Below are 21518 nucleotides of genomic sequence, written 5' to 3' on the forward strand. Positions count from 1 at the left end.
AAAGTATTTCTGTCAAGACACATTTCAATGTTATTCATTGTAATAAATAATATTTCTTAATTCACTCGTCTCTCCTGATTTAAATATTTAGAAAAGTCTCAGGCAATGACCAAACGCTGCACGCATTCCCACTCAAACTCAATTTTACCGTTCCCCTTTTAGTATAACTATCATAACTTAGCATGAAACCAAGTAAATTGAACTTCATGAGCACAAATTTCCCCTCAGAGATGTCAGATGTCATCACCAACCACAGAGAGAAAACAAACAGCAGCGCAACCTGATAGGAAAAAAAAGCTAGTGACATAAATTGTCATTTTTCCACTATCCTGACAAGTCATGCGGTTTGGATAGCACATTATGTAGGCCAGCGGCAATTATGCATTTGTGTGTGTGTGTGTGTGTGTGTGCGTGTGTGTGTGCAGCGGTAATGAAGGAAATTGCCCCTTTTCTGTCAAAAGCAAGTGATTCATATGAGGAAGAAAATGACTGTAGTCATCTTTGTCTGGTTCACCAACAGGGAGGCCGGGTTGACTTAGTACACTTTATCCATGTCATTACACTACAACAATAAAAAGCCTTATTTATATGGCACTTTTATGAACTGGAATTACAAAATCCACCAATAAGACAATAAGAGAGCACAGCAAACAAAGTATTAAAGAAAAGAAAAGAGAGGAAGTAGAAAATAAACAAATAAATCAAAGTTAAATTAAATGACTTTTTACACAGTTCATTTTCAGTGATTAGCACACCGTGGATTTTTTTTTCTTTACTTTCTTAAAAAGCTGATACAAACATTTGACATCCTCAGGGTTATGGTTTGGTTCTTTTTTTACATTTGAAAGATTCTTGTTTTAAAGCCAAACAGAGTCTCAGTCTAGTTGCAAACCCCCCCCCCCCCCCCCCCCCCAAGCACAAAAATGTACCACACTGGGATTGTTTCCATACTTGCATCTGTAATATCGTTCAATTATACTGTAGCTGTTTAAAAAACAAAAAAGGAAAACCAGATCTGATGTTGAATATGATGGATTGCTTTTCTTCAGCATGTTTCTGTTCTCTGCATGTCGACCACACTGGAATGAGAGACTTCCTGTCAAATCAAATAAATAAAGTGTAGCTTTAAAGCAGAGAGGTTTAATTCTTTTTACTTATTTATTTATTTACTTATTTACTTATTGGACGGGGTTAGCAATCCACTCTAGGTAAGAAAATGCCAGGCTTGTTTTATTTTAAAAAATATTGATATCTTGTGACTGGCTGGTTCTAAATAAAAAGTTGATGAAGTCAACTTGAGTATGACCACCATGTTGAATCTTTGTGTTTGGCATGCCTTCACATTGCCTTCTTCAAGTTTTGGAGCCCCACATGCCCAAATCTGGACGGACTATTGATATTCATATAGATGTATCACACTTGACTTCTTCTCACACCATTCATGACTCTTCTATGACTTTGTATTACATTAAGGTGACTCCTCTCCACTTCTGTCTGGTAGACTTTCATATTCAGTATTCTGACTTCTATTGCATCTGTATAAGCTTCACTTTTTACAAAAAGAGACAATGTCAACTTATTATGTAAAGTCTGTACACTGTATGCTGTAATGTACAAAAGCTCTGTCAGAATCCTAGTGTCATGAAAAACATATATTCACTATTAAATGACCAAAATAGAAGCATTTAAATTTGAACTCAGGCCTGCATGCTTTCAGTTTTTGGTCAATTCTTTGACCTTCGGCCAATTCTTCTTCCCTTCTTTTCCCCCCACTGGGGTAGAATCTGCCTTTGATAGAGCTAAATCAGTGTCTGATATCTTGTAAGACCGGTAGATTCTTCTCAGTCACGGTCTGGTACAGCAAAAGCCCAGAGACCAGCTGGGGGGCCCCCTGACTGCTTGCAGGTAAGGGACTGGAAATGAGGAGATTGTTACTTTGGCTCCGCTGGATTTAACAAGTACTGTATGTCTCTCCTGCAAGAGAAGAAAGTGAGTGTGTGTGTGTTTGTGTCTAGGGAGGGAGAGGCTGTCTTGTTAGTGCACTGTTCCTGGATAAAGTGCTTATAATTGGGTTTCAGACTCAGTGTTAATAATCCTGTCCAGTCAAGTGGATGCATGTGACATGCTGACAAATCCAGGAAAGACCAACAGAGCAGTCCTGTCAGGGTCGTCTATCCCAACTCCATTACATTTTCTCTTTGTCTTCCACAGGAAGACAGGTTGTCTCAGATTAACGCTCAGACCTCTAACCTGTCCCTGTCCCTCACACCCACACTCACCTTCCCGCCACACAAAGCTTGGACACCTGCCACGTCTCGTAACCTGTCATTGGCTATGCTCCCACTTGGTGCTGTGACGTGGTTGGTCAGGCCATGGGGTGACTAGGTTCAGAGTTACAGTTTACGGTAGGAGGTATTACATGTCCTGCACACACACACACACACACACACACACACACACACACACACACACACACACACACACACACACACACACACACACACACACACACACACAACATAGCATTAGGTGAGGTTTAGGTGTGCTCCAGTTGAGCTTTAGGTAAGTGGATGAGAGTCTGGTGAAAGCAGGAGTCCATGGATTAGCTTTAAAGCCGCCATAACTAGCCCCTACGAGCACACACACACACATGCACCCCAACACACACGTGTACACACCGTCCAGACAACTATCCCTGTGCTGAGAGGATTTTACTTCTTCATCTATTCTGGTTAAGGCCTCTGTTATTCTGGACAAAAGTCTGCTTTGCATAACAATCCTCTGTATTTATCCCACAGAGTGCACACACACACACACACACACACACACACACACACACACACACACACGCACACACACGCACACACACACACTCCTTTCATAAACATCCTGATGACTCATGAATGACCTCCAGTTTTTTGTAAATCATGGCAGAGGATTACTGTAGGTTCACTAACATCCAGTACACAACACAACCAAACGGGATCAGCAGAATTAATGCCGGGTTTTGTTACAAAGCAAGCCAGCGTGACACTTTTCCAGGGGTTGCTATGGGAACCATAAATGAGAAGAAAAAAAAGTATTTTACCCAGTGAAAATGTTATTAAGATAACAAGTGAAATGTTTCCACCTCCGAAGTGTTCAATGCTGCCAAGAAACAAAGCAGAGTTGGAAATGGAAAATCCACCAAACATCCAATGTCATGTTTCTTCTTTGATTTGTCGAGAATTTAAATTCGGAAAAAATAGCAACTACCTCCTAAATGATAAAGCTGGAACACTGTGAGTGAATAAAAACTGTAAGTAGAAAGTAGAATTAGGTATAATGTCAAACTCAAAAGGAAGTTTGACAAAAGATTGTCAATACTCTTCATACAGAGTTGTCAATACAATTTCTTTGACTTTTAGAGCTTTCGTTGGTGTCTGGATTATCGGAAATTTGATTCATAAAGATTTGATTCAACTTTTTTTAAACTCCTGCTATACATTGAACAGTTTGATAATGCTACAACACATAACACCATGGTGTAGATTCTGTGGGGCAGGGGTCAGGGGTCAGGGGTCAGGCCTCCCTCACTAATTATAACAATAGACTGCATAATAATAATAATAATATCACATACATTGTTCCCCCCAATAACAACACAGAAGTCTCAAAGCGTATTTACATTGGAGACCTGCTAACCAGGGTCTGAACATACAAGTGGATGTAGCATCATAGAGGATTGGTTACAGACGGTTGGTTTGGTTTTAAGATTTGAGGTTAGCATTGTGACCATAGGTATCTTTTTTCTTTTTCCTTATGAGACAGGGTTGACCATTCTTGAAAAAGAGGGCAAAGCTTGAAAGTAGCAGAGTGGACAAAGCCAATTCATCAAAGCTGTTCATATAACCCGCTAGTATGTTAGCTTGCTAATTTGATATTTTAACAGTGTTTTTTGAGTGGAAGTCATTGTAGTAGCAGCTGGCTAGAGTTTGTTAAGCTCTCTCACATATTGAATGTTCTAGGTAACCTAAAATAACTGTTCTTTTCTCTAATATGTGAAACCCCGAACAGGTCAACAAGTAATTGAATTTCAAACACCACAAATGGAGCACAGTCTTCTTGGACTCAAAGACGCCCCAACAAGACAAAAACAGTCAAGATGAGGAATCAGAGTTGGTGCCAGCCACCTGTCACTCCGATTAGCTTTGCATGACTTAAACCCTTAATTCAATTTGAGGAGTTGTATAAAAAATGCAGCCTCTGTAAAGCTGTTTCAATTGGGAAATAAGTAATGGAGACCAAATGGATAAGGATTTCATTTCTGCTGAACGTTGGGCATTTTGATTTAAGCCTCAGTGGGGACTTACTCACTATTGGAACAAGCCCAAAATGGCCAATCAAGGAAGCATATGTAATGGCAAAAACTGCAAGATGGTAGCTGTGATGGCATTTACTTTAATCATGTCATCTGTAGTTAGAAGCTTTCAGACCGTTAAACGAGACGCCTTACCGGAAACAGTGTTAGCTTTACCTTTAGTATTAAAGCTATATGTCCAGAGGAGGTGATGATGCAGGACATATCCTGACAATTCCTGCTTTCTTTGGATGTTAGAGTACTCTTGTGTTATTCACCACATAGCAGACCTACCACCATACTGACAAGTACATTTCACATAAGAAGAATGAAAAGTGCTTAAGAAGCTTTGTTTTGTGGTTCAGCGTGAAGAGCTGGATTTGTTTGTTCTGTTTGTGTAAAAATTGGTTAAAGTGTTTTTTTTCACCATTTTGCATTCATTGGTCAGCGTCCTTTGAAGAGAGGGAGAAACATGGGAGAGAGAGAGAGAGAGAGAGTGCTGTGATGACAGGCTGCAAAGGGCCAGCCAGGGTTGAAATACTTTACTTGATTGAAAAGGGGCTAAATCTTGGCCTTACTGTTTCAGTTGGGGCATTTTAGCCATGGATTTCCAAATAATCCTCTACAATTTCAGTCAGGACTCTGCACATCACCCAGGAGGATTAGTGTGTTCCTCATGTTGTCCACTTGGGAGGTTTCACTGCACACAAAAAAAAGAGGTAGACGAATGAATATTCAAAACATTTTGATGTGGACTGAACAAAATTGAGATCTTAAGTCAATTAACAACCCAGTATGGGGCGGTGTAGTGGCGTCCGGGTCATCCTGGGTCTGTCGGAGAACATACAGAGTTTAGATGAAGGCTCACTGGCCGAGTGACCACAAACACAGCTCTCCCTGTGAAATTCCACCGTCAATAGGGGCTTTTTCCAGGCCCGGTGTACCACAACCCGCTGGAGACCTTGTGTTGACAGTATTTGCAGAGACTGAGACAGAGTTGTACTGCTTGAAATGTTCCTATTCTGTGTCTCGAGGAAAGGATGTTAGTGGCTGCAAAATGTGCTGCATGCATGAGAGTAATAATGATCAGTAATGTTCACCTTATAGTACAAGTGAGGATGAGAAAATCCTGTACAGGTAAACAAACGATTAAAGCAACATAAAGCCTTTTAAGGGGCAGGAAATGTTGGATGTTTCAGTTCTAGAGTGCTTGCTATAAACAGGAAATGGAAATATTGACAGAAGTTGTAATCATGATAACCACGGATGCTCACAAAAGTTTGGCTGTAGTCACATGTGTGTCGTTGGAAAGAGTGCCATCTACAGAAACTGAAGCGTCATGAAGAGAAACATCTACAGAGACCAGTAAGTTAACCAGTCTGTATGATGGGAAGGTGGTGGCTGGAAAGACAAAGAAGAAAAGGAAAGATTACTGCATGTTACAGGAACTGGATACCTCAGCAGATCATCCAGGACATGAGATAAAAGTTGTGTGAGATGTGTTGGGATACACATTCAGTCAATAGTTGAGCCCTTCCAAACCATTTAATAGCCCATAAAGGGACCTTTGATTGCAACTGCCCTGCCCACACTCACTAGGGTCGAAGGGGTCCAAATGCACTTTGGGAAATTTTTCGAGCACTACTTTCCCTCTTTCCATTAGTTGAAGATGCAACTTTTCCACGGCTCACATTTCCAACCTTTCAGGCGTGAGAGTGCTGCTTTCAAGGAACACGAATTCTGTAAATCATCTGATTCATTCATATTTATATAAGAGGCAAAAACAAACAAAGCTGTGTGTGTGTGTGTGTGTGTGTGTGTTCATTCTCTCTGCCTTCATTCCTACCACCGTACAGGAAGCCTCAGCTCAAGGTGATATTTGCTAAAGATTGCAGCGCCATCTTCTGGTGGAAAATAAATATTACACTTATTGAGACTTGCTTGAGAGTCAGGACAACCAGTTGATGGCTTGTTTTTATTTGTTTCAGTGCTTCAGTCTGTGTTAAATCAAAAGAGTAGGAAGATAAAGTGTAACAGGCTAATGGTTTTTCTCTTTAAATTTTTATTTAACAATTTAAAAACATAATTGAAAATGACACCAGCAGTAAACGTGTAACATAAACGCTGGTTAGGAACTGATTGATTACGTTACTGATGCTGTTTTGGAATTTGGAATTTGAGATCATAAATGTGAGAAGGGATACATGTAAACTTTTTACTGACTTTTTTAGAGTCAGTAAAAATACATCTGGCTTATTATAGCTTTTATAAGCAGCTTCATATTTAGGCAGGATGGAGCCTCTGACAATGAGGGGACGACATAACGTATGATCTTGGTGATAAAAGTTTCCCTGAAGTTTTCTTTTTTTTTAAGATTTATCTTTGGGCTTTTAGTTTCTTTATTGTAGCCCAAGCCGCCCGCTTAGAGGACTACAACCTCCGTATGTGGGGTGCGTGCACTAACCACTACGCTACTGGCGCCCATTTTACTGAAGTCTTCTGAAAGTAAACAAACAAAGATTTCAGGAACAAAAACATGCAGAGAAAAAAAAGAACGTGTTTTTCGCATTACCTCATACTGGTACACCAGTATGTGCGTCCCTGTTTACATGTGGATTGTTGCTTGATCTATTCTTTTAATGTAATGATTCTACTGTAAACACAACTAAATGTGTGCAGCACTGGAGTCCAAGACTATTTCCCCCCAGGAGACTATAAAGTGGATGGTGCTGCATTGATTGGAAAGGGATGGTTTTGTTGGTCTGTTTTCTTAACGGCTACACCTCTTTATGTGAAGATTCCTCATGAAGTGTTTTGAATGTGCCAAACCCTTTTGTTTCACATTGCTCTAGTATGCTGTAAACTAAAGTTATAATTCAACAAAGGTCATTAATGACTTTTCCAGGAAAGGCACAAAGGCAGAGAGAGAAATGACGACACACACCATCCCATTGCTCACCTCAGCTGTAACAGGAGACGTTATCGATAAAGTTGTCAACAAAGCTTAGAAACGACATTAACGACACGGTAAGCTCCACACTAGAGGGCGGAGTGCTTAATGGACACAGAGGGGAAATTAAACTTGTATAGGCATTTTAATGTGTAGATAATTACTCTGTGAAAGGTGACAGTCAATGTAAAGATCAATACAACGACAGAAAATACATTTTCAAAGTGACAAACATGAACATATGAAACAGTTGATTATCTGACACAGGCGTCAGAGCAGAGCAGGCTTTCACCTGCACTTTGACATTTCTTAAACAACACTCAAAGCTGGTGCTCCATGAAGTCTGTAGAGTCAGACGAACAAAACAAACAATGATATGAGGTCTAGGTCTATTGTATTGCACATACAGAGAAAAAGGCTTTTTTTTTTTTTCAAGTTTGCATACAATGATTTAGAAACGTCCCCAGAAGAACCATCGAACACAGAAAAAAACGAGAACAGGCCCAGAAATAACCGGAAGATTGTGATTAGCTAGAACACAGTGGAAAAAAGCCCAAAGACTGGAAAGTGTATATAAACTTAAACATGTCCTTGATGTGATGAGCTGTGGCTCAGTTAGGTTTCACACTGATGGCTGCTTTTCATTCCCTCCATGATCAGAACTGCTTTGATATGAAGGACAGGAGCGGTGGATGAAAACAATGCACGCTGAAGTATTGTCCAGAATGTCGGGGAAAACACAAAATACCAAACTTTGCAAGGGACGATGCTGGCTTCATTTACAAATCAGCTCTCGATTCTCACCCGAATGTGAATATTATGGGATGTAACCCAGATCTGAAACTCACATGACATGATAGTGTCAAGAGGAGGAGTAGGGATTGTGTGTCCTTACGGGTCCTGTTTAGGAAAGAAAAATAAATATGAAATTCAATCTTTCATATTTTAGGTCACATATTCTCCTCCTCTTCAACAAGTGTAAAGAAGTCTCAAAGCTCCCGATAACATGTGTGTGAAGTTTCTTGTTCTAAATCCACTCTGATCCTGTATTTGATCATGACTATAAACCCCTCTATTTCAGCCCTGTTCAGAACAGGCTGTTTCTGTGTCTGTATCTTTAAATGTTAGTGAGCTGTATTTGACCACGCCCCTCTAGAGGGGCTTGCCCAATTGTTTACAGTGACAAGGCGGACTCAGAGGGCAGAACAAACACCTAGCTGTAGGAGTGTCACCCAACTGGGGGAGGGGTTACTGACCTTTGTGATGTCACAAAGGGAAAATCTCCAAATGGCCTGTTTGAGCACACATTCTCTAAAAAGTGGAGCAGACTAAAGATGGACAGACTTTTCTCTTATTTGGGTGGTTTGTAGACAGACTGGGGACACATAAGTTTTTGAATAGAATGGTAAAGTGTATTTTGAATAATAAGTGACCTTTAAACGACCAATATCTGAAATGTAAATGCCTCTAATGTGTTTACACAGATGATGTAAACATGTTGCTGATGTGTTCTTCATTTTAGTTTAGTGTGTTAGCATGCTAACATTTTAGTATGAATTACAAAGTACAGCTGAGGATTTTATTAACAGGTTTATTTTGGGCCCTTCATGCCTATATTTTAGAGATAGGACAATGGATTGATTTAGAAGTCTGGGAGAGAGAGTGGGAATTATATATATATATATATGTACTGTGGAATCTATCCACAGTATATACCTGTCTGGCTCGATGGGATCTTCACCCTGGGTAAATTTGAGGTAATTTTGAAGGTGGCTGACATGTTTGAGTCCGCAGGCAGCCGCTGTGGTTGGTGACAAGCTCTCCATTTATGTATTACGTTCAGCTAGAAGGCCAGTGTCAAACTGAGAAACACACAACATAGCTTGTGCAAAGAGTAACTCTGGGTCTTGACTTTTGAAAGGTAAATCTTTATAATGTATATAAATATATAATCATTATTTAATTTATCTAGTCCTATATTCTACTGAGCCTCTTTTCTACCTAAAGAATTCACCTGAGAACTATTTAAAAACTTTAAAAGCAGGGTGTTTTATTTTTGCTTCACCATGCTTATAGTCTGGAGAGCAGCCTTTCCTTTGCAGGTTAAAACATAAACTAGAACTTAATGTTAAGATCTTCAGATATATTAATAACGTTGCTTGTTATCAGAAAAGGCTATCACACATCCACCTCACTCTCCACTCACATCTGAAACTGTTGCTTTGACTGTCTTCTAGCTAATTAAAGGGGCACTATAGGAGTGAAGTTTTTCACTTTTAAAAAGTTGGGTTCATTATGAGAAAATGATCAAAACAAGTACGGGGAAATAAGACCCTGCAGAGGCCAAAATACGCTGACAGTTAAACCCTTATGAGGGCATGCTGGGACGTGATAGGGTCACATGGCAGAGCCTCCCTGGCTGCTGATGTTAGCTTCAAATGTGTGCATGTGTCTTTAATGACATCGACATCACATCATCAGAGTTATGTTTTCAGGATATAGAAAAACAACAATATTTCTGGTAGGAGTCGCAGTTTTCTGCTCATCCCACTGAGAATCTTACGACTTTTACAGTCTGCAGCTCATTGTTCTGGTTCATCGACCGACCCCAAAAAACGAAAAGAAAAACCATGTAGTTGTTGAACACATGTCATCCGCCTGCTGGTGAAGAAAGTCAAACATTATCTCAACAAATGTAACAGAAATGTTTCTACATGAACATGACATGAGAATGAATGCTGGATTGACATTCATCAGCTGGAGACAAAAGAAAAGGGGGAGAACCAGCCCTGAACTACTGAACTGAGTCTATCAGGACTGTGTTGCTGCCCCCTAGTGGTCTAGTGATTATAAAGTGGTCAACAATGCAGCTTTTAATACCATCGTTTTTTGCATTTTCCTAGAGTGTATGATATGATTGAATGCAGAGCTATGACCAAGGAAACAGTCTTGTCTATGTAAGCTACGTCAAACTGAAATGTATCACGTGGGCCGAATATATATTCCTTTTGCCCAAAAACAGACACATACACAGTCACACAACACACAGGCACACAACACACACAGTCACACAACACACACTAACAAGCATCCACACAATAATTCTCTTCTCTGCAAGATTCATGAAATCATTAAAAAAAGGCAGCAATAATAGCTTGGATCCATTTCAAAGTTCCTGAATTGAAAAAATACAGAAGTCTTAGTCTAAACCAGCGTCTTTCTGGACATTAACCCTTTTTTTTTGTCTTGAAAAAGGCACACAAACTACCACAAAAGTATAGTAATATTCGAATGTGCAAAAAAAGCTCAGTTTATAATATTTCCTCAATAAAAGAGAGACAAAAAGAGTTCAGTTTCTCCCTCTCGGCTCCCCCTTCTTCTGTTTCTGTGGACAAAAAGATTGCAGTGCCGAGTCCATGGGCATCATAGTAGTGATGTGCTTCTGAACCAACACAGACACCCACCCAGCAATACTTCCCTTGGCACTTGGTTAGTGTCAGTGCAGATACAGGTGAGAGTCAGAGGCCTGGATGTGCAGCATGATGTGTGTGTGATTGGAAGGCTGCACAGCTTCATGATCAGCTTCTGTTGGGAGATGGTTCAGAGAGAAAGAGGACGGCTGTTTTCAGAGATCGTGTGGAGACTGGATTCACTAGAACAACAAACCCAGCAGACTCACACAGAGAAAAGGTACATGACATGTGGTAGATGAAAGAAAGCAGCACTTCTAAGTTTCTCCCTCATGTTTTCATTCCAGATGAGTTCCGTACCTTCGCAGTTTGATTTCTTTCAATAAAAGTAGCGGTTTTAAAAAATCCAGCAATTGGAGGCACCTCTGGTCTTTGTTTTTTTTTTTTTTTTTTTTAATCTCTGCCATCCTACTCACAACACACTGCACGTTTCCCTCCCTCTATCCTCTTTTATCTTTCGATTATTCAGAGGCGGGAGTGGAGGCAGCGGTGGTGGTCGGTGACTGCTTGGGGGTTTGGAGGGCCTGCGGGTTGACGATGACCTGGATGACAAAGTCCTTCTGGATCTTAGTGTCCTGCAGCCGTGTCTTGTCCGTCAGCAACTTCCCAGAAAAGAACCAGCGCTGGTGAGTGGCGTCGAAGTCCTCCTGAGCCTGGAGCTGCTTCTTCAGCTGCCCTATGGTGTCGGCCATGCTGGCGCTGAGGCGCAGGTCTTTACCCGTGGAGAGCCGCACCTAAAGGAAGAAGAAATATTATAACAGTTTGAAAGCAGTAAGAGTCGCAGGCAAAATGTATCTCTGGTGGAAAATATGAACTTTAACCTTTAGTACTGACTAGTAGCATTCAGATATGATATGACTTATATAACACAACAACAAACTATTTCAAAATAAACTTAAAGAACCTGTATGTGTAAGGCAGGGCTGGACATTATAACTGGCCCGCTGGCCCGGATGAATGATTGACAGAGTCCGGGCCAGCTGATTACACGTTCAGCTGGCCTGCTCAGGACAGTTAAAATACTGCCTGAAAAGAAAAATAGACTCAATTTCACAGCGTTTTCCTGTCATACCGGTGTTTTGTTAGTAATTTTTTTAAACGTTGCGCTAATAACTGCTACAGCATCAACATATCATAAGCGCTCATGCACGTGCTTGTGTGTCACAGTTGAAAGGCAGCCTACCACAAGCGCGCTCGCTACTCTCGAATTGTGCACTCGCACACAGATTTTAGTGCAGGTTTTAAAGGTCTTAAAACCATCAGATCCCAACAAAAGCCGAGCTTAAATCAGCATTCAAAGGAAAACAATCACCGGAAGAGTGGAGAGTGACAGCATGATGAAAACAGAAGGGAGAAAAGTTTGAGCCACAGTGACAGACAGCTGGAGGAGTTGGAACACGTTAAAGTTAAAGACTAGATCCTGGTAAAGATAAAAGTTATTCACAAAGCATCTTAGCCCTTAAGAGAGCTCCTAAAGTAAAGATCTAAGGATGAAGAGTTTCTCACAGAGAAGAAAGAAGGAGAGATTCCAGCTCTATCACAGCCTCATATTAATATCAGATTAAGTAGACTCTTACAGTTACCAGCATGGTGAATAAACATGAGCACATAAATATATGAAAAATACAAAATATTTTTATCATTAGAGCTGAATTAATTAAATAAAAGTTGTAATTTAATCTTGCATCAGAATGGTCGAAGAGTAAATTGGTGACTGTTATTCTTTGAATCAAAAGTAACGTTCCTGGGCCAGCGGCTACAAAGTGATTTTTGAAAAGCAGTGGCCCGGAGGGCAAATTTAACTTAATGTCAACCCCTGTGTAAGGAACTTTTGTGTTGTTTTGATTTTGGCGCCCCCTGTGGACAAAGCAGCACATTTTTTGCTTTGCTGATCTTGCCCTGTATGTGCAAGTATTGTTTTTTAAAAAGATCTCATCCTTTCTTTTAACAGTCAAGTGTAACACTGAATATTGCTGGGGAAAACACCAACAAAGACTGTTTTGGCAGAATGCTTTAATTCACAAAAAAAAAGTGAGCAAAGTCAATAAAAATAAAATAAAATAACATTAAGAGCTATATTTTTGCTGTACCTTAAGTTGGAATTCCTTTTTGGGGGCCACAGGGGGTTCGGGGCTGTCACTTGGATCTTCGTCGCTGCGCTCTGAGATGAGGTTGACGGGTGGAGCCAGACAGTAGACGGGCAACTGGTAGCGGTTCCCAAGTTCATCATAACACTCTGCGAGAGTACCTGGAGAGGGGTGTTAAAGAAATACGGACAAAGTTGCCATTTAAAATCTTCTAATAGAGAAAATAATTGCTAATAATGATTAGTCAGTGTGTTCTGTCCCCACCATGTGGCAGTGTGATGCTGGCTCCGTCCACTATGGCTTGGGCCAGCTCATGGTCGTTACACTCCAGGGCTACAGCTGCAGCTTTCAGGGCGTCCCAGATCTCCTTGCGGCCCTCGAAGGCCGGGGCCGTGTCCCAGAATTCATCCCGCTTGCTCCGCAGCTGGCCCTCCGTCATGGGATAGTCGCTCTTCCACTTGGGACGTTCTTTCTTCAGAGGTTCGTTCCGTCCTGTGACGAGAAGGAGCAGAGAGGGAAGATCAGGCCTGGGGTTTCTTCTGGTTGGGACGGACAACAATTGTTGTACCAGAAATTTATTTTTTCAAAAGGGATGTCTTAGCTTGCTTAGGTCTCCAATTTCAGTGTCACCAGTGGATGATTGTGTACATCAGAATATAAAGTATCAGCAAATTGATTGATGAATATCATGATGTTCCCATATGAATCAAACCTGACTGGACCATACATCGTGAAACTCGTAAACAAGCCGCAGAGAGAACCGTTAACCGTTACCAGAGACATAGAAATCCCACCTCACCCCACTCTGTTATCCAGATCTAAAATTAGGAGGTCATTCAGAGTTTGCAATATGCATGAAGCATGTGTAGCCTAAATCTGTCTTGTAACTTTACCTGTGTTTCCCGACATTCAATATTAACATCACACCTTGGCCAGGAGAGCACTTATGCAAGTGGAGGAATGAGGGTCACACACAAAGACAATACGCTAGAACCAGATGAGAAAACTAACATATCTGAACATAGGTCAGGAGTAAAATATCCAAACATTTCAAATCTGCAACTTGTTGGCAACCAAAAGCCATCAGCAGCAGATCTTCTTCCCAGTAGTTCTTTAACAGGAAACGCTGTGAATCCACTTTAACAACATGTTTACGTCGTGGCTGCCAATTACCGCCACTTCAGTTTATATTTTCAGACACTTGTTAAGTACTTTTAAGAAAAAGTTAAAGTTTAGTCTGAGCTTATATTTACAAAAGTCTGAGAGGCACCAGTCATTGATGTAAACGAAGAGCAGCACAAGAGGAGACAGCAAACATCCACAGGGTTGCATTTCTTTCAGACTAATTATTTATAGTGCAGGAGCTTAGGAGGAGTAATTTGAAGGATGTGAGGTGGTGTAGGATTAGCACTTGAAGGGGAGGAAATCCTTCAGTAGATCAAAGGGGACTCCTCGCCACAACCCAGGTAGACACCGAGGTTAGAGTGCAACATCTACTCTATAGTACAAGACAGTCTAGTGTAATTGTTTGTTCTAATATGGATCTTAACTAGAGAAATATATTCACATGGAGTCCAAGATGACATCATCAAATATCTTTTTGGTACAATCAATAAAACTCCAAACCCAAAATGTCCTCACTTTACTTAAATATTGTAATTATGGAGCCCGTGCAGTGCCATAAGTGTGTTTTGTCTCAAAGGGAACCCACACTGTAGGCTCCTCAGCTTTGGTATGTGACATTTGTTGCCTTTAATTGTGATGCAATCCCTTGAAATACACTGGTACCAGTTTTGCAATATGTTCTATTGCAACACAGAAGCAGAAGTGACTCCTTCTTTTATAGCTGAGATGTAAAATACTAAAGTTTACAGGTGCTGCATTTTGGGTTTTGTTACATTTGTACAGTTTGCCATGCTGCTTCCACCTATTAGCAGGCACTTCTGTGGCTCGGTTGGCAGAGCCTGTTGTATCGCAACTGAAATGTTGGTAGTTCAATCCCCTGATCCTGCAGTCATACATGTCAAAGACGCTGAACCCCAAATGCACAACCAGCATGTCAATGCAAGCTGATGGAAAAGTAGTGATGGGCAGTTTGACACTTTATGTAGTAGCAGCCTCTGCCATTAGTTTGTGAATGTGGTTTCTATGGGTGAAGACTAAAAGAGTGCTAAATCTAGTAGTATCAGCACATCTGTGATAACGATACCAAGCCACTTCATATGCTAATATCGGCCGACATTATCAGCGGCCGAATAATCGGTCGAGCTCTAACTTACAGGTTAGCATTAAATCTTAATATAAATTCCCTATTTCAGATTCTTCTCTGTTGATCAGAGTGCAGGAGATTTAAAATCGAATCAGGTATTTTTTTTCTACATCAGAGCAGGTGAGAGGGGGGGAGCTTGTGAAGGGAGGTTTCTTGTGATGACATCGCAAAACGAGTGCAGAACAACATCAGCAGCAACAACAAGCTTCTTGAAACAATTAAAACAATGACATTAGAAGGTTCATAACAAGACACGTGGCACCACAATCAATGGAGAGACCCAACAGCAGATGTCTCTCTCTCTCTCTCTCCCTCTCTGATCACCCACAGAGCACACTGACGCTACTCGCAAAATGGATTTGAGCCGTACAGTGAAGATTGCTCATTAGTTTATTGAACTTTGATGGTGATCAGAGGGGTAAACAAAAGCAAAATAGCGTGCAAGTATAACTAGTCAGTCGTAAATATCCCTGGGCGGTCTGCCCAAGTAGATGATGTTTGAGAATCACTTTCATGGATACTTGAAGTGTCATAAATCAACTTTTCAGGTTGGAAAATTAAGAATTCTGGATAAACCAGGAAGAATCACATCTCTGATTATATCAATCACTGCAGAATGGCTGTATTGTGATGTTACTGTTATCAAGCCACGTATTGCATATCATATCGAGAGTAACCTTGTGATTCCCACCTCTATTAGCAATCCTACAATTTCAGCCTCAGTCTTTCAATGCCTCCTGAGAGCTCGGACTGGTTATCTCTCAGCGACACATTTAGTCAACATGACGGAGAACATATGTGTTCTGAAGAGCTGAAATGCATAGCTCAGGACTTTTGACAGAATTCATCAGAAGAAAGGGTGAGGTAGAGCTAGAGCAAGACGCCGAGAGCTGGAAGTGAACCGAACTCCGACCAAAACCCCCGACTTACAAACTCGAGGTTATGAGAAAACACTGACACAGATATTCAGGCAATGCACTTTGAAAACATGAAGCAATATGAGGGTGTTTCCCTCCAGCTGGGCTCATAAAAGCAGGTGCCATGTGATGGGGCTATCATATATCCCGTTCAATATATATATGTGTTGATAAAGTGTGTCATAAACAAGAAAATCTCAGAGTTGTTCAAGAATGACCTGCTCCTGGGGAAACCATCCTCAGCTGTGATAATATTGCTTTGGCTCTGTGAAGACATTTCACAGCCTCCAACATTCTCCAAACATGACGCAAGTCAAACATTTGGGCTGTGTTCATCTTTCCCTCTTAAAAGCAGACATAAAAGAACATGTCTGGAGCATATCAATAAAGGGGAAATGCACTCTTTACCAGACACAGGCTGACTTCATACTCAGGATGTAAGTTCAACCAAACACATGCAGTCTTATCCTTGTTGGTGGTTATCTTATCACAACAATGTCCATTCAGCTTTCTGCACCTACAGATAAGGTACTCTACACACAGACAGACATTTGTAGTATACATAATGTTACTTCTAAAACTTTTTCACCAGACGATTTGAAAATGGAATGTATCCTTTCGCTAATTTCTGCCAACCATCACGGCACAAAATGTTTCAAAGAACTGATACGACTGTTAACCTTTGATGGACTAAAAGATCTTTAAATTCTCCATTGGGTTTAGTGAATAGAGGGTGCACGATTGTCTCCCCCCCTTCACATTCCCCCGCTGGCCTGCAGTCACACTGCTCCAGGACTAACCGGGCCTCTGCAAACCAGCACGTTTAACTCTTGTACAAAACACTTACGGATTTAAGTGATCATGAAGCTTGCTATGTTTACTAAGCAGACTCAAAAATAAAGGGAAGCGCGGTCGAGTCTGCGTCCACACATCAGAGAACAAGAAAGGAACTGTACTAACTTTGTGGCTGTTGAGTCAGATACAGCTATAATAACACTCAGGGATTCCTTGATAATGAAGGCCGTCCTCGTGTCTTGCCCGTGCTTGTGCATAAAATGTACCATGCTGAAGCATACCTCTAACATCCCTGCCAGGGCCTAGGAAGTGTAACAGGCTTGAGCACGGAACAGAGCACTCAGCCCTAAGAGCTACAGCTGCCATAAATGGGATGTGGTTAGACACGACTTCAGGACTTTTGTTATAATCACAGGATGTCATGCTTCATAGCTTCCAACAATCCAGACTTCCTGTCTTACAGAATGCTGATGTTTTGCAGAGCTTCTTTAATTTTTCAGCATTACATTGGAAATAAAGCTGGACACCAAAGAGGCTTATGAACATGTGTCTTCAAAGTAAGCTCATTTGCTAAATGTTAGGTTCAATTACAAGTTTTTTTTCTCCAGGTAAACCCAACACTCAAGGGGTCTGACTCATTTCACTAATGTGTCCCCTCGTGTCCCTCACTCGTGTCGCTCCCTCCGGTCTTAGCTCCTCCCAGCAAAGAAACTGAAAGGGAGACGCCAGGAAGAGACACGGGGAGGGATGAGAGGAATTTGCCAAATGAGAAATCTTTCACTTCACAGCATCAGTCTGACACGACGTCAGGTACTGAGCACAAGCTGCAAAAGACTTCCGGAGAAACATCAGTGTATAGTCGCTCTGAGCTCCTCAACGAGCCTCCACTCTCCTCGTCTCTCTCATTTAAGGAATTGGAAAATAGTTCCTTATTCGGGAAAATGATTTCAGGGTCAGTCAAGGAGAAAGGACGCGAGAATGTGCAAATTAGTGGAATGGTTTAGTTTCTGGCAAACAACCTTTGATGTATATCTACTGACCAATCTGTATATTTCTCTTCTCATTCAAAAAGTGGAAAATGGGACAACTGCCAATTTCAACAGAGTCTGTGCGCACTGTGTTCCATCAGAGCCACGGTTTTGCTTTTGGTATGGCGAGCGCCCGTCTGGGTCAGTTTCTGGAGCGTGAGCGCAGCTGTAACAAAATATTATTTTGTCTTTCTGAGGTTGCCTTGTTGTTAGTTTGGTGCCTGTTTTGACGTTATATTGATAAAGTGATCACAAATAAGAACATGAGTCTGTATATTGTGTTTTATTTTGAAATTGACAGTAGCGTTTCCTTGTCCGACTCTATCTATTCTATAGATTAATATCTCAGGAGCATTCTTTTGTACTTGTCCTCCTCATCTCACATGGCGGTCTGTCAGAACGAGGGTGTGTCAGGCAGAGAAGATACAGTCTCATTAAAGAAGCCAGTCAATGCCGCAGTGGGACATGATGGGACTTGTTCTTTTTGATCGACGCCTGGCCTAGCTTGTAGTGTCTTACGAATCAGGGCGGGGAATTGCAACCAGAGCCAGAAACCTGGGACTCTTTGCTGTAACGGCCTTAACTTCAAATATTGGCATCACTGGCAGGTAACAGAGACAGACAAATGGTTATGAAGATCAAAATCTGTTTGGAAAATCTGAACTAGATGTTCATTTTGGAACGCGGCCCCATGGCCAGGGGTGAAAGGGGGCTCCCGAAACTTCCCTGAAGCTAATGACACAAAGCTGGACTTCATCTTAAAATGTTCTGCCATAGTTCTGATTTACACTTGAGCCTATTTCTGCTGGGAAATAAAGGCTCACAAATCTTCCATTAGTACAGTCAGCGCAAACAAAGAGGACAAATCGTGAATCCAAATAAAAACCAGATCCTTAAGACTCCTAACAGTCACTTCAAAGGGAGCTTCAATGTCAATGTGAAAGTAATGCAAATAAGCTGAAAAGTATTGGTGTAACTGTCTGGTAACATAGATCAAGTATCTGACCTCAGCAGAGATTTCACCACATCTCTGAAGAGCCCACAAATAGTTTCCCACCCTAAGTTATTTCATAAGCAAATCAATTAATGTCCAATCTATAGTCATATGATGAAAGTGAAGACCCCATATATCACTCAACCTATAAAAGGCCATGCTGAACATCACTGACATTGTTGTCTTGTGTCGAAACTATGCAGAAATTCAGACAGTTTGCCAACTCAGCTGTGCGGCGCCCGGTCACTCAGTTTAGTCTGGCTGTAAATGAAACATTTATTCTTGCTAAGTGCTGAAGCAGCAATCCAAATTCTCTCTGTCTCTGTCAGAGACAAATGTAAAAGAAGAAAACGTGGCAGTTTGCCTGTGTTTATCTTCAGAGGAATGTTATCTTCTGGGAAGGTAAGTCATTATTGTTGACATGACCTCAAGTTCCTCTTGTAAACAAGGAACATATCTGTAATAATTGGAATCAATGTAACCTCAGCTTCAGTGTTGCTATTCAACCTCTGCGTGGTGGCTAACTCTCCATTTAAACCACAATGTGGTAAAGTGATCAAAGGGCTACAATCACATTCGAGATAGAATTCAGCACAGCAAATTTAGCTTTGCAGAATTGGATGTGAGGCTTGAAATGACTGGGTTGAGGAAATTGCTTGACCTTTTATATATACACAATGTATGGAAAATGCTGTTTTTAGGGGAGGTGCATTTGGCAGTATTCAGTGAGAGTGGGTCTGCAAAATATGCCCTGGTGCTCAACTTCATAAATACAAGGAAGTAACACATTCTGTGTGCTGGCAAGTTCTGCAAATACTCCCAAGCAGCAGGAAAAAGCAGCTGACCAGTGTATTGTCCTGCAGCTATCACACACACACACGCACTGTGCTGGTTGGCTGAAAACAGACTGAACACAGTTGAAAGTGCATTTTGGTTACACATGCAACTAAGAATATGACCCCAGCAATCAGACAGACTGGCTATCCAAAATCCCCCAAAAGGCAATATTGTTTATGTCCTTCTGCTGTATTGGATGTTGACAGTTCTTTCTGCAGACACTGCAGATTTACAACATGATTCACCACCTAAATGAGAAAAACGTCTGTATGCATATTTTTCCAAGCGTGCTAATATGCAGATGTATGCAGGGATTACATAGTATGCACTGTGATGAATCCCTAAACAACGACCACCCGGGGTGATGTATCAAATAGTCCTCAGTTCACCTGTTTAGCAGTATACAGACAAACAAGGGTAAGAAAGGAGGTGAAACCCAATCACAAGTTGTCACTTGAGATGCATTTGAGTCCGAAGGAGAGAAGAAGGAGTGGATATTGAGAGTCTTAACCATCTCTAGTGCTGTTTTGCGCATCGATGTGCACTAACACTTAAATGTGGTGTGTAAATGCTATAAATATAAAGATTAACTTTATTGATCCCCCATGGGGGAAATTTTTGCGTTACAGCAGCTCAAGAAAACAGGAATATAATTATTAAATTTATCTAATAAATCTAATTTATCTATGAGTAACAGCTACTTATGCACATGGACCATCCATACGTTTTTTGTATGGGTGGGATATGTATGTATATAAGTGTTGTTTGTATGTATATATGTGTTGTGTTGTGTGTTTGTATGTATGCTGGCTGCTGGAACACCTAAATTTTCCTGCTGGGATGAATAAAGTATATCTTATCTTATAAATAAAAATAGAAGTTAAAAAATCAAAAATATTTACATCAATTAAATAAAAAAATACAATAATAGAATATTACACAGTATCTACACTTCCACTTGTGGGAAGAGTTATTGTAAATTGTAAGAGTTAAATAAATGCACGCATGGAATATATGTCGGAAACAGCATATGTGTGTGTTAAAATAAAATAAAAATCATGATAAAGTGAAGCACGTCAAATATACACACACTTAACAATGAACAGTCTTTACTTACCCCCTCGTCCCCCGTTCCTGGACGAGCCTCTGCTCTGTGTGTCCTCCCAGCCTTCCCAGTATCTCCCCACACATCCTCCCATAGTTAAAGGGCTGCTGATTGTTTCCACGCGTTGTACTAGCTGAACTGGGGGCCCATTACTGACGAAGACGATTAACTAGGTCCGATGGGTAGGAAGGGTCCTGATCGACCTGATTGATCATTTGTAGAGGCACACAGTGGTACTGATCTTCACCTGAAGCACCGTGGCCCGCAATAACCTTACAAGAGTTGGATAGCCAAACCAGTAAGCCGGTGCAACATCTACCAAACTTTTTCAACTGTTAAGAGATCTCCGGCAGCTTGTCAGCTCTCTTACTTTGTAAGTTAAGATGAACGAGTTGTAAAAGTTGATGTTCCGCAGCTGAGACACGGCGGACCTACCTCGCTAACAGGCTAGCAGGGCCACTAGCTAGCTACCACATCAATAAACACAAACTTCCGCGCACTCGTGGTATTTCTCTGGCGTTGAGTTTCTCCATTGTGTTGAGGATAGATACAGTTTTCAGCAGCCATTGGGGCACCAACTCAAATCTGTAACAATGCTCCCCGACCCCCTTTCTTTAAACCCCCCACACGTTACTTCCCTCTTTGTAAACTAGCGGTGAAGCTAGCACCACCGAACTTTTTTTTTTCACGCCTGCGCACAAGCGAGCAGTCAGGTGTTGGGTTCTCT

The 21518-nt window shown here is 41.1% G+C and overlaps 1 protein-coding gene across 1 annotated transcript; it reads right to left on the reverse strand.

Annotated features, from left to right (window-relative positions):
* Positions 1-7415: 7415 nt before the first annotated feature.
* On the reverse strand, positions 7416-21469 carry ubtd1b (ubiquitin domain containing 1b). The gene is made up of 4 exons (XM_061028262.1): positions 20804-21469; positions 13111-13338; positions 12850-13007; positions 7416-11493 (listed from the first exon to the last, which is right to left on the reverse strand). The coding sequence occupies exons 1-4, from the start codon at positions 20883-20885 to the stop codon at positions 11221-11223; spliced, it is 741 nt and encodes a 246-aa protein (XP_060884245.1). The 5' UTR covers positions 20886-21469; the 3' UTR covers positions 7416-11220.
* Positions 21470-21518: the final 49 nt, after the last annotated feature.

The sequence above is a fragment of the Labrus mixtus genome, chromosome 21, assembly GCF_963584025.1.
Source record: "Labrus mixtus chromosome 21, fLabMix1.1, whole genome shotgun sequence".
Taxonomy (NCBI): domain Eukaryota; kingdom Metazoa; phylum Chordata; class Actinopteri; order Labriformes; family Labridae; genus Labrus; species Labrus mixtus.

Bases quoted from the DNA above. Each gene is read 5' to 3' on its own strand.
- ubtd1b (XM_061028262.1), bottom strand. From the start codon at position 20,885: ATGGGAGGATGTGTGGGGAGATACTGGGAAGGCTGGGAGGACACACAG. The intron at 13,339-20,803 runs GTAAGTAAAGAC...TTCTCGTCACAG, and splicing joins CAGGAACGGGGGACGAGGGG to GACGGAACGAACCTCTGAAG. The intron at 13,008-13,110 runs GTGGGGACAGAA...ACCCCTCTCCAG, and splicing joins CAGCATCACACTGCCACATG to GTACTCTCGCAGAGTGTTAT.